The 12,230-nt window shown below is 51.7% G+C and overlaps 2 protein-coding genes across 2 annotated transcripts; one reads left to right on the top strand and one right to left on the bottom strand.

Moving 5' to 3' along the window:
- The first annotated feature begins 23 nt into the window (after nucleotides 1-23).
- Nucleotides 24-790, top strand: LOC119444947 (uncharacterized protein K02A2.6-like). Its single transcript, XM_037709285.1, has 2 exons — nucleotides 24-476; nucleotides 575-790. Exons 1-2 carry the CDS (start codon nucleotides 24-26, stop codon nucleotides 788-790), a joined length of 669 nt encoding a protein of 222 aa, XP_037565213.1.
- An 8,198-nt stretch (nucleotides 791-8,988) lies between these two features.
- Nucleotides 8,989-11,774, bottom strand: LOC119444082 (uncharacterized). Its single transcript, XM_037708579.2, has 2 exons — nucleotides 11,450-11,774; nucleotides 8,989-9,362 (listed from the first exon to the last, which is right to left on the bottom strand). The coding sequence occupies exons 1-2, from the start codon at nucleotides 11,772-11,774 to the stop codon at nucleotides 9,310-9,312; spliced, it is 378 nt and encodes a 125-aa protein (XP_037564507.2). The 3' UTR covers nucleotides 8,989-9,309.
- Nucleotides 11,775-12,230: the final 456 nt, after the last annotated feature.

Below are 12,230 nucleotides of genomic sequence, written 5' to 3'. Positions count from 1 at the left end.
GGCAGTCCCACTTGCCTCTCTACATGAAGAGGTACTGGCAACACCGGGGGGACGTCATCGTTTGTGAGGGACTGCTTCTGAAGGGGTCCCGCATCGTCGTGCCGTCCGCCCTTCAGAGCCGCACGCTCGAGCTCCTTCATGATGGGCATCAAGGCATCAACCGGTGCAAAGCTCTGGCTCGGGAATCAGTCTGGTGGCCGGGCATCAACAACCAGATAGACACACTGGTGTCTAACTGGCCCACATGTGCCGAAACCAGGGTGCAGTGCTCGGAACCTATGCTGCCATCAACCACTCCAACCCGGCCCTGGGAAGAGGTGGGCGTAGATATTTTTTATTTGAACGGCCAGGACTACGGCCTTCTCGTGGATTACTGGTCACGCTTCCCGGAGGTCATCCGCCTGCGCTCGACGTCAGCACCTGCTGTCATCAACGTCATCAAGAGCGTCCTCGCGCGCCACGGGATTCCGAGACTGGTGCGCAGCGATAACGGTCCTCAGTTAGCTGAGAGTTCGCCGCCTTCGCCGATTCCTACGGTTTCGGCCACATCACTAGCAGCCTCCATTTTCCACAGTCGAACGGGGAGGTGGAACGGATGGTGAGGACGGTCAAGGACCTGCTGCTGAAGGCAGATGATCTATACCTTGCGCTTCTGGCATACCGGGACACCCCTGGGGTAATCGGAGTGAGCCCTGCTCAGCTGCTCATGGGCAGGCGCCTACATGCCCGGGTACCAAAGGCGTCGCACCAGCTGGAGCCTACCTGGCCACCGTCGGTCCCCTCGGCGTGACCAAGATAACCGGAGGTGCCAAGCATCCGACTTCAACAGAAGACACGCGGCTCATGAACTGCGGCCTCTTCAGGCCAGCGAGCAGGTCTGGGTACGGAACGTCAACTCCCCCGCGTTCGTCATGGGGCCAGCTCAACGCCCTCGCTCCTACGCGGTGGAGACTCCGACGGGTGTACTCCGGCGCAATCGGATGCACCTGGTACCAACGACGGGACGTCCTGTGGAAGACACTACCAGTACACCTGGAACTCCCGCGGCGGCGCAGACCGCCATGTCCCCAGCAACGCCTGGAGCTGATCAAGCAGCCCAAGACCAGGAAACCACATCGCCTCGGGAAAGCACCTCCACTGCCGATGCACCACGTGGTTCTACTTCTATGCCACGCGTCTCTAGGTTCGGCGAAAGATCCGCAGGCCGAGAAGGCTAGACCTATGAACGTTTTGTGCCGGAGCAAGAGTCCCTCTGTTTTGTTGTTCTAATTTAACAGAAGGCAGGATGTAGCTATATAACGCTATATAAGCGTTCAATAAACGCTGTTGGGGACTTGCCCACCCGGAGAGTTAACTGTTGTGTCACTCGCCCGCTCGACGATAGTCCCCTCTAGTAATTATTGTAGGAAATTCTATGCATCGAGGCACTCTTGTCTCAAGCACCGCGCCCGCATGGTGTTTTTCTTTGAACCCCCGCCCCTTTACTCCGAAACACGCCTATGTAGGCACGTCATACGAGTGCGCATGAGCCAGTGCCTGACTTGAATTTTACAGATACGAACTAAATAACGGACATCTCGTACTGTGATAACGACTGTGGAACACCACCATGTAATGTCTCTGATGCGCGCGCAAGGCGAGAAAGACACAAGCCATCAGTTCGCGAATGCGTAAAATGAATGTAGTATATGAGAACTAGAAGAAACAAAGGAAAACTCACCTGCGCTTTTGAGAATTGCGTGGAAAGGCGATCACTTGGCGAGTACACTTGGTGCGATTAGAGACCGAAGACCGAAATGTGTTGACAGACGTGGCGACGCACGGAACGAATAATGATGATGATGAGTGTTTCGGGTGATGAATTGGGCTCGTGCCACTACAATGAATGGTTTGAGGCATGCACCACCGTGATTTGAGGCATATTTTAGGGATTGAGAGAGAAAGAGTGGCGTTGAGGGAAGTGGAAACGGGGCGCCGCTCTCCTTCCCTCAGTATAGTGCCTAGAATATACTTACTAGTGTGCCAACCGCCGGGCGTTTCCAATGGGAGACGCTGGCACCGCCGGTGATGCCTTCCGCCGGAGGCCCCCAGACGGCGACACTGTTTGGGACCGTGCTAACCGAGCGGCGCATCACGCGTCGCTTGCGCTTCGGGTGCACTTCGGATGCGCGTTCGTAAGCGCAGTCGGTTGCGGCGCGTTGTAGCTTTCGAGCAAGTAGCATGTGGTGCCTCCGCAGGTCATTGCTGGGTTTCTTTTCTGTGCGCGTGGTTCGCACTTGTGTCTGTTCACGGACGCAACCGAGATGTCGTCGCAGAAAACGAGGCGTAAACACAGCACCTGTTTTGTCCCATGTTGTACAACTGCATACCGCTCAAACAACGAGCAAGTCTCATTATTCAGCGCGCCTGCTGACTGGCCAGAACGTTTTGCCGAGTGGGAGAAGAATATAAGAGGGCAGATCGAAGGCTAACTCTGGCGGCTGTCGCTTGTGAGAAACACTTTAATAATTGCTACATTGAGCGCTCGTTCAAAATTAGTCGACGGTGTATCGCCCGTGAAAATGTGCCCCGTTTAATTACCGTCATTTATGGTAATTAATTTAATTTATGGTAATTGGGTACAACTTGGTGTGAATTTAGCATTTGTGGACATGTCTCGCATATAATAGTTTACTGGGGAAAAAAGTTACACTTCTTCGGAAACCACGTATTTATTTATTGGTATTTTTCACAGAAACATCCCGTGTCGTTAGCGTTATAATGATAACTGTGCATACGATCGTTTGTAAGTGCAACGAAATCATATTCTTTCGATTACGCTTTGCACCTCAACCAACGTTCCGCAGAACAAAACGGGCTGGGACAGCCCATTGGCGTCTGTCGCACACGCGCGCGTTGGCTAGAGACGCCGCTCGGCATAGCACCATAGAGAAAGGAATTCAGTTGAATTTCTTTCTCTATGATAGCACGGTCCGTACGGCTATCGCCGTCTGGTGGCCGCCGGCGGAAGGCATCATTCTCCGTGCCACCGGAAAGCCCGCGGTCGGCACACTAGTAAGTATATTCTAGGCACTATACCCTCAGTGCCAGGATGACGCCTGACAAAGGTGGCCGTGCCTGAGCTTTCCAGTGACAGGTGCACAAGGGCGCTACGCCGAGCAGGTAACTAGCGCCTTTGACCCCAACTCGGTCACTATCATCATTATCAGGCTTTTCTACTTCTTTGTTTTCCACCTTGTTGGTGCACTGCTGATTGAGGGCAGAGACCGTGTGCCCAGAGGGCATCGAGTGTGCTCTGGCGCCGAGTAGATTTTTCAAGGGGGATTAGATCCCGTGCTTATACAGCCTAAAAATAATATCTCTGTTTTCCGATCCTTCATAAAGGTGGGCTATTGCGCCCCGAAGAGTGCGATGGAAGGGAAAATTGCCAATTTAGCCACTATCTTCTTGGCCTGTTCGACGCCTCCGAGCACAAGTCACATATGGTAATTTTTTCTTGAAATTTTCTTGCTGATAAGCAGCCTTGACCAAGCTTTTATCTTTTCGTGTGAGCAGACGTTTCCGCTCCACTCGCCGTGGTTTCCCAATGGCTATTTAGGCACAATTTAGGTGGTTAATTAGGCATAATAGAGTTTAGGTTCCAAACAATATACAGAACATGAATACAGTATTCTATCTCAGTAGTTCCTTGCAGCGATGTGGAAGCTACACGAATTCTTAACCAATAGGAAAGCCGAATGGCCCTCGAGGTGTGCTCATCCGCGCTGCGTCGTCTCCTCAGCGTCTGCTTGCCATACTGTTGGCACATGCTCCATGGTTGGTGGATTGACGCAAACAAATTTTTTTACGCCATAACCATAAGTTTCGTTTGCATGCATGCGACAGCGGGGTTTCACTTCACCTGTACGCTTTCCCTGCGTTTATTTTGCAGCCTCCTTAGCAAGTAGTAAGGCCGAACACTCTCATAAATTTTCACCTGCGGCACAGCGTCTCTTCGGCGTCGATACTTGGCGTTTGCTCGCTACCGTCCTACTGGAGTCCAAGGGGGAAAACTCACAGACTATAGCCCGCATCACCTCCAAGACAGAGAACATGCTTAGGCTCATACTCAGGGTCTCGAACCGCAAGGGAGGGCTGAGCGAGAGCAATCTTCTTCGTCTCTAGCTACCATGCGTTTATCATGAGCCACATTAATTACGTCGCTTCGGCGCTGCACTGGTCCAAAAGGAAAGAAGCAAAAATCGACGCACTAATGCGCAAAAGTATAAAGCGAGTTCTAGGCTTGCCTATCACCACCAGCACCGAGAAGCTCATACAATTAGGCATGCATAACTCCCTCTCGGAGGTGATCGAGGCCCAACAGATGGCTCAGATCGTGCGTCTATCGTCCTCGCGGGCTGGTATAGGCGCATACTGGAATCCATAGGCTGCGGTCTTACGGAGACTGACGAGCGTAAATTCACTCTACCGTCCTCAATCAGAGGCACGTTTACTGTAGCTCCACTTCCAAGAAATGTCCACCCGCAATACAATGTAGGGCGCCGCATAGCTCGGACCTGTTCTTTATTGAAATCGATTGCAGATAGTCGGGATCTCGCAGCCTTTGTCGTTCCAATTGCTTCGCAGTGGTTTCGGTCGACCATACTGGCAAACTCCTATGTTCTGCCTCGGTTATAAATGCTTCGGCAACGGTGGCTGAGCAAGTGGCCATCGCTATCGCAATGAAGGACCCATCGCGTCCAAAATATATATTCAGACTCGCGGTCCGCAGCTAGGGCTTTCGCCTCGGGCTCGATCTCGCGGGAGGCAGCAGCCATCCTCGGCCGTGAGGGGGCAGCCGGGTTTCACACCATAAAATGGTTCCCGGCCCACATGGGGGCCAACGTACATCCCAATGTTCCCAACGCCAATGAATTTGCCCATGACCGTGCGCGAGGTTTCGCTCACCGCGGCGGTCCCGGTGGATTCGAAGGCGGGGACGCTGGGAGGTGCAGGGACTCGCTCCTAACTTTCCACGAGATCTTGACGCATTATAATCTTTCTCGGAGGGCTTTTCCACTTCCTCACCCTAGACTCACTCGACCGCAATCGTCGGCCTTGAGTATGCTCCATACGGGGTCTTTCCCTTCGAGGGGCCGGTTTAGTCACTTCTCGCCCAACATCGAACCGCAATGTCCGGACTGTGGAGAGGCGTATTGCTCATTAGCCCATATGCTCTGGCAATGTCCTGCGTTACGCGACACAGAGTTCATCAACGAAGAGGACTGGGAGGAAGCCCTTAAAAGCGGCGACCTCTCGGTTCAACTTCGGGCTGTCCAGAGGGCCCTGTGTGGGAGCGGCCCGCGACTGCTACAGCCCACCGACTTCCCTTAAAAGGGGCGTCCCAACGCAGTTCCTCAGGAGATGAATAAAAGTTCTCTCTGTCTGTCTGTCTGTCTGTCTGTCTGTCTGTCTGTCTGTCTGTCTGTCTGTCTGTCTGTCTGTCTGTCTGTCTGTCTGTCTGTCTGTCTGTCTGTCTGTCTGTCTGTCTGTCTGTCTGTCTGTCTGTCTGTCTGTCTGTCTGTCTGTCTGTCTGTCTGTCTGTCTGTCTGTCTGTCTGTCTGTCTGTCTGTCTGTCTGTCTGTCTGTCTGTCTGTCTGTCTGTCTGTCTGTCTGTCTGTCTGTCTGTCTGTCTGTCTGTCTGTCTGTCTGTCTGTCTGTCTGTCTGTCTGTCTGTCTGTCTGTCTGTCTGTCCGTCCGTCCGTCCGTCCGTCCGTCCGTCCGTCCGTCCGTCCGTCCGTCCGTCCGTCCGTCCGTCCGTCCGTCCGTCCGTCCGTCCGTCCGTCCGTCCGTCCGTCCGTCGTCCGTCCGTCCGTCCGTCCGTCCGTCCGTCCGTCCGTCCGTCCGTCCGTCCGTCCGTCCGTCCGTCCGTCCGTCCGTCCGTCCGTCCGTCCGTCCGTCTCTCTGTCTGTCTGTCTGTCTGTCTGTCTGTCTGTCTGTCTGTCTGTCTGTCTGTCTGTCTGTCTGTCTGTCGCTACCGTCGTCACGTACCATGCTAGAACAGGGTAATAAATTAATGATGCCGTGAACAATTAGGCCTTTATATTATGGCGTTCCGCATCGTCAACGCATAACCAGTGCTAATGGTGTGGCGCCATCTGCTAACTATGGATCAAACCAGTTTTACGGCTCGGCGCCGTGTCTGTCTTGGCAGCGCAAAAACAAACAAGCGATGTCAATAATTACGACAAAACATTGCTAATGCTTTGACCTGAGCTTGAGATGAGACTTAGCGATGTCTGACTTTATCACTTCTTTCTTGCCGAAGGGCCGGAGTGCCAGTAAAAAGTGCGAATTCGGATCGAAGCGGGTGGTCGACGCTGTGTGGGCGCTGCCATGTTGTTATAGGTGATCACGGTTAGGGTGGCTATTACGGTCACCGGCGGTAACTGCCACAGTAATTCTCGGCATACGACGTGCATACTCAAAGGTCATACCATGTCACGTATCGCTGAACCGTATATCATATAGCGAGCAAAAATAAAAATATCTAGTGTAGCCAATAATCTGCCAGTTACACCCGGAACTATATATACCGCTGCGCAAGGATATCGTCTGTGTACGCCTCGTGCCTTCGGCAATGCTGCAAGGCACTCGTGAGGTGTGGTAAAGTCGAGTTTTCGCTTACGACGAAGGCTATACTTTCAAAACACGTGTAACGGTTCGTAGACGTTCTTCGTGGCTTTGAACAAACCCCATTTGCTTATTGATGCGAGAGCATCAAATGGCCCATTGAGCGAAAAGGCCGGCGTCTGTAGCAGCGAAACGTCGCCTAAATTCCCATTGGCTGCGACATCACGCCACGAGCGCGCCTCAACGCAGCAGAGCGGGTGAAACGGTAACACCTGCTGCGTCCTTAGCGCGCCAGGTGTTACGTGCACGTAACACCTGGCGCGCTAAGGACGCAGCAGGTGTTACCATGGTGACATGGTGCATGGCGAAACCTCTCCTCTCATGAGAGGAGAGGTTATCGCCATGCACCATGTCACCCTCGCTCTCGGAGCGAGAAGTGGTTATGTATGAGAAAAGGAAGGGTTGGCGCTATCTTCTGCCAACCTTGAGGGAGCACGGCTCAGCGCCAAACCCTCGGAAGCCGGCGCGCGTTCCACATCTCTCTCTCTCTTTCTCTCATCCCCTCTGGACTTGGTTGCAGCGCGCGCTGGCGCTGAGCCGTGCTCCCTCAAGGGCTGCAGAAGATAGCGCCAACCTTTCCCTTTCCCTCAAGAACCACTTATCATCATCAGCGCGCGCCTGCATGGCCTTGGTGGCCGCTGCTGCTTCCTCGGTCTCATCGCATAGGGCGTCGGTGGCATGCGGCGTTGGCCCCACAGGCTGCTGCTGCTTGCTGGCTCTTACAGCACGTACCGCTATGGTACATTACTTGCCGCGCAAAATTGGAGGGACCGCTCATAGCCGTTCAATTGGACGTTAAATGCTTTTGCGTTCACAACTCATAAGAAGTGTTTCGGCGTCCTGGGATTTTCGAACGCGCTTTATACTTGGCGCTTACTTGGAGTTCCTGGAATGCTTCCCAAGAACGTGCGTGACTGTGACGTGAGCTTATGGCCCCGAGTCGTGCGAGACGCCACAAAAGACGTAGCTCGCGTCGCGTCGCCCAAAAGTAAGAGGGTAGACCGTTCGGCGGAAACGGGAGAACGGTCGAGTGGAAATGGTGGAGGTATATTCTCGGGCCTTCTTTCTACAGCATTTCGTGGCTCCTGCGCGTTTCTTTTGTGGCTTCGGAGGTTCCAAGGAGGTTAAAAAAAACTTTTTGTAACCTCCTTGGTAGGTTTGTCGTGCCCTATCGGCGCACGTGTCGAGAAGTTTGTGTTCGCGGTTGCACGAGGAACAATCGAGCGCTTGCCATGCCTATGACCGGGCGATGGACCTCCGGTGATTAAATGAGGCCCAGTAACCGTGTACATCTTGTTCACGCCGGATCTCGAAGACAGCGAGATAACGTAATGTCAAGAAACAATTACAATTGTGCTGTAAAAATAATTTTGATATAATTATTCGGGCAATGTGCGGGAATTCGGACCGTGTGCTGCAAATTATAGATTAGATGCTGCTGGTGTTTTCTGGCTATAAATTGCAGCGTAAATTTCAGTTATCAACTTTACGCAACCCTCCCTGAAGGCGCCATGTGAAGCATATGAAATGCTTCCAAAATAATTGATAACGTTCCGTTGGATCAGTCAGTGAACAATGACACGGAGAAATGCGCTGCGAGGTACAAACAGAAGCACGCGGGAAAAAATTAGCGGTAGGCTATGAGACCATTGTTAAACTCATAATATTTTCTTTCGATCTTGTTCCATAAACCGCGTTGTGCTTACCAACTTCATGGCCCCCGCTTTTATTTTGATTCAAAATCTCGGCGGCAAATTATTTGTTCCCTTTAGGTTCCTGTTTTAGCTGCCTAACAGCACATTTTTAGTGCCTGAAAATGCGGTCTCTATTCCCGGCGACAACTTTCTGTGGCAGCGCAGCGAAAGCTATGGAGCCGAAGCACACTTTTTTTTTTTTTTTACTGCTCATATGCAAGTAGTCCGCGAATGTAAGCAACTGGAAGCTGCGTACCATAAAATAAAAGCATGCCACTCATTCCTTATTATTTTTTTGCTCAATATTGATTTCATAACAAACAAAAAAGAAGATTACTTATAAAACGAATTACCGTTTCTTGCTGTTTCTAGTTTTCTGGCTTTCCGTGTCCACGTCTGGTTTTCCTGCTCCGGTATACCGCCAGCACATAGCTATGGCCAGCAAAGCGCCAGCACTACATGGCGTATTAATACAAGAGCAGAAGCTCCGCACGTGTGAGTGCATGCGCGTAGCCTTGGCTATGGTGGCTACCTTGGCTGTGCTGCCACAGAAAGCTGTCGTCAGGTATAGTTACAAGTCTCCACTTTTGAAAGCACAATATTTATTTTTGCGAACAAGACACTGTAGACGCCATGAACGCGTGCAAGATTTTGGCGTTGCAGCGTGGAATATAGTCCCCAACGTTGACTAGCGAAAGTTGACTTGGAGAAGGTGTCGAGCAGAAAGTTATGAGAAAAGCTAACGCCACGTTCGCACTGGTACGGATCTCAACACTGAAAGATGAAACAGAAGCCATGCTTTCAAGGTCAAAGCGAGACAAACGCACAACTTCGTGTTAATAGGCGAGCGAGTGAGACGGCTGTGGTAGGCTTCTATGTCAGCGGCCGATGTGTTTCTAACTGGGGTCATCGATCGTAGCACAACGCCAGGAATGAAGCGCCGTCACTCGTTGGTTGCCGCCTCCGAAAAGCTGCCGTCGGTGGCCTTGCGGTCCACTGCGGGGAAACATGGCTCTCTGTCATTGAAAGGCTGCGAAGGCTTCAAAGCTTCAAAGTTACAAGGAAACCAACGAAACCTGCTGTTTTAGCTTAATAGCCCATGCTCGCATCATGTACGTGTCGGAAATTATTGTTACATTATCTGCTACCTTATTTTTATGATTGGTAAGTTGTTTATCAGCAATGGACGTGACTACAAAAGCCTATTTTTATAACGAACTACTGTAGTATCAGTTGCGTTGTGTAACTATGTCCGACTTATCTCGTAAAGTACTTCTTACGTATACCCCTTTGTTATTTCTATTATTACAGCTTCTATTTTACGAAATTGTGCTACGTTCCTTTAATGTTGATTCAGTCCAAGCCGAACTTAAGCCCAATCAGTGCCCATTTTGCCCGGTCTGTAGGGAAGATGGACCCGACCTGGGCCTATAAATGGCTGAATCATAAAACCTGCGCGCACGAGAGATTGGCCTGCAAGCGAACTTTGTTGTTGCTCAGGTCAATCACGCTATCACACATTAAAGCACAGCTGCAGAAAGATTTCGCACCGATTATAAAGCGTAGTTTAAGATCGTGCAGATATACGTAGACCAGCCTCCGTGAAAAATTTTACGCTTGAAATACGAGAGGATGTGCCACGATAAGCTCAGAAAAAAAAGTTGCAGTGGCTTAGCTCGGCTATGCCAGGATATACGTAGCGTTAGCAAAGGTTCAGCTGATTATTCTTAGCTTTCCTGGTTGTCTATATTGTCAAGGATTAGCTTGAAAGCAGCATTTGCGCTCTCCTTCTCCATGGCTATACCACACTGGCAAACGCCAGTCAGAAGCGCAGCGGCTCCAGCGCAGTGTCAGACGGCGACTGCACAGCGAGCGCGCGCCGGCGCCAGTGCGTCTACCACGGCTACGACGTCACTCCCCTGGAATGCGCAGACCGGCGGCGGTGAGTCGCGCGCGGCGGTGGCGGAGTGCGCGAGAGGTGCCGGCTCCGGTGGCTCCGGTGCGCAAGCCGTGTGACATCACTGATCCTTGCGCATGCGCAGCACGGCTCTTGATGTGCCGCGCGAAACGGGCTTGGCTAGGCCAGTATAGCTAACGCTACAAAAAATATGAGTTTTTGAAGCCAAGTGATTTTTACAGTGCATGAAAGGGAAAATTGTCATCCAGCCGATTGCATAACGAAGCTGCAAATTACTTTCAAGATTGGCGGCACGCGCGGTAGGGTGCCTGAATGCGTTCCTCCTCCTCTGCGAAGCAGGGGGGAACGCATTGAAGCACCGTTGGAAACAACTCCTTGACAAACACTATAGGCCACCGCAGCCTGCACTGCGCTAAAGTATTTCCGAGGCAGTGTGCATGGCCTCCGAATTCCCGCACGTACAGTGCGAGCGCGATCTTCGAGGCCACGTGCTGAGACTTGGTTCATAGCTGCTAACCACCAGCTGCCCTTGTTGCTTCCCTGGCGAAGACAGTCCACTTGTCAAAGCGTTGTCTCAGCGACATTTCTTGGTCTACCGCTGTTAACCAATTCATGCCTCCATCTTTCTGCAAACGTCTCTATCGTTTTGGATATCTGCAATGTCAAACACGCCGTGTCTTGTGACTGAACACCGTTTTATGCCGAATAAACGTTCCGTTTTCTCTGCAAGCTAGGTCCACCATGGTGGCGGAGGGACGCGTTCGTCGATAAAAACTGCAGCGCGTTTACTGTCGTAATTCGCCTCGCTTGTTCACGAAATTTAAGCTTCGCATATACACCGATTCCCACAGTGCGTGTGATCTACACGATTCTTTCAAATAGGATTCAACAGCTCATTTGAACACGTGGAACTAGATTAACCCCCGCAATCAGACATGCATCTTAGGTCCATGCTTGACTAAAGTCCCTAAAAAAAACTAGGGACTTTAAGCTTGACTTGATCTAAGTGACGCCTGGCGTGGACGTGCCCAGGAGACTCATTGCTTTTCCTCCGGCGCGTTCATGGCAGGCGTAATCTAAATCAAGTCAAACATGGGCTTCAACTTAAGATGCATTTCAGAATAAGGAGGTAAGAGTGAAGAGAAGGCTGTGCAGGGGCTCTGACCTTCCGCCATCGCCTGCTGTGACCGGTCCTTGGCCCACGCGGTGTTGGAATCGAGGCTGGAACGCAGCGCTTCGACCGAACCTGCACGAGTGTCGGGCGTCCCTGCCCCGACGCTGGTGGCGCTGTTGGCGGGCGCTCGGGTTCCCTCCTGGTCGAGGGCGGACAGCTGCTCCATCGCATCGGGATCCAGGCTCAGCACTTGGCGCAGGTACTCGTCGACGACACCGGCCTCTTCGCCGTCGCCTTCCTCCGACGGCGCCACGGCCGCGCTGCCTTCGGTGGGGTCTTCCTGGCTGATGGAGACGTTGCTGCTCTTGCTCGACATGCTCATGTTCTTGATTTCAAGCGATTAATCCCACCCACTAGGGGGCATCGGCCGAGAAGAAGAAGAAAAAGAAGAAGAAAACTTATTCTAATTATGACAACGACTCTAGCCGCAGTGAAAACATTTTTGCGGAGTCCATGCTGATAAGGAACGAAAGAGTTGTCGGATTCGAGGTAGGTAAGTATATGGTATTTATGTTCGACAATGTTGCACTCTATTGGCTATATTATTTCAACCTACCCGGTTCTTGACCACTCTGGGTAATCTCCCAGAGTGGGTAAGTGCCAGTGTACCCCGAGGATCTACATCTAGCTGTCGACCCCTTTTGTGGGTATACGGCGCTCGATAGTGGTGAATTGGCCAAGAAGGATATCCTCATAAGTCATGAACGTGGATTTAGCTCATTTCTAAACAATGACGTAAAAAAATAATGCGGCGCAGATGGATCGGGAACCA

The sequence above is a fragment of the Dermacentor silvarum genome, chromosome 3 (assembly GCF_013339745.2).
Source record: "Dermacentor silvarum isolate Dsil-2018 chromosome 3, BIME_Dsil_1.4, whole genome shotgun sequence".
Taxonomy (NCBI): domain Eukaryota; kingdom Metazoa; phylum Arthropoda; class Arachnida; order Ixodida; family Ixodidae; genus Dermacentor; species Dermacentor silvarum.
The sequence above is the reverse complement of the archived record's forward strand: the minus strand, read 5'-3'. Positions and strand labels throughout refer to the sequence as shown.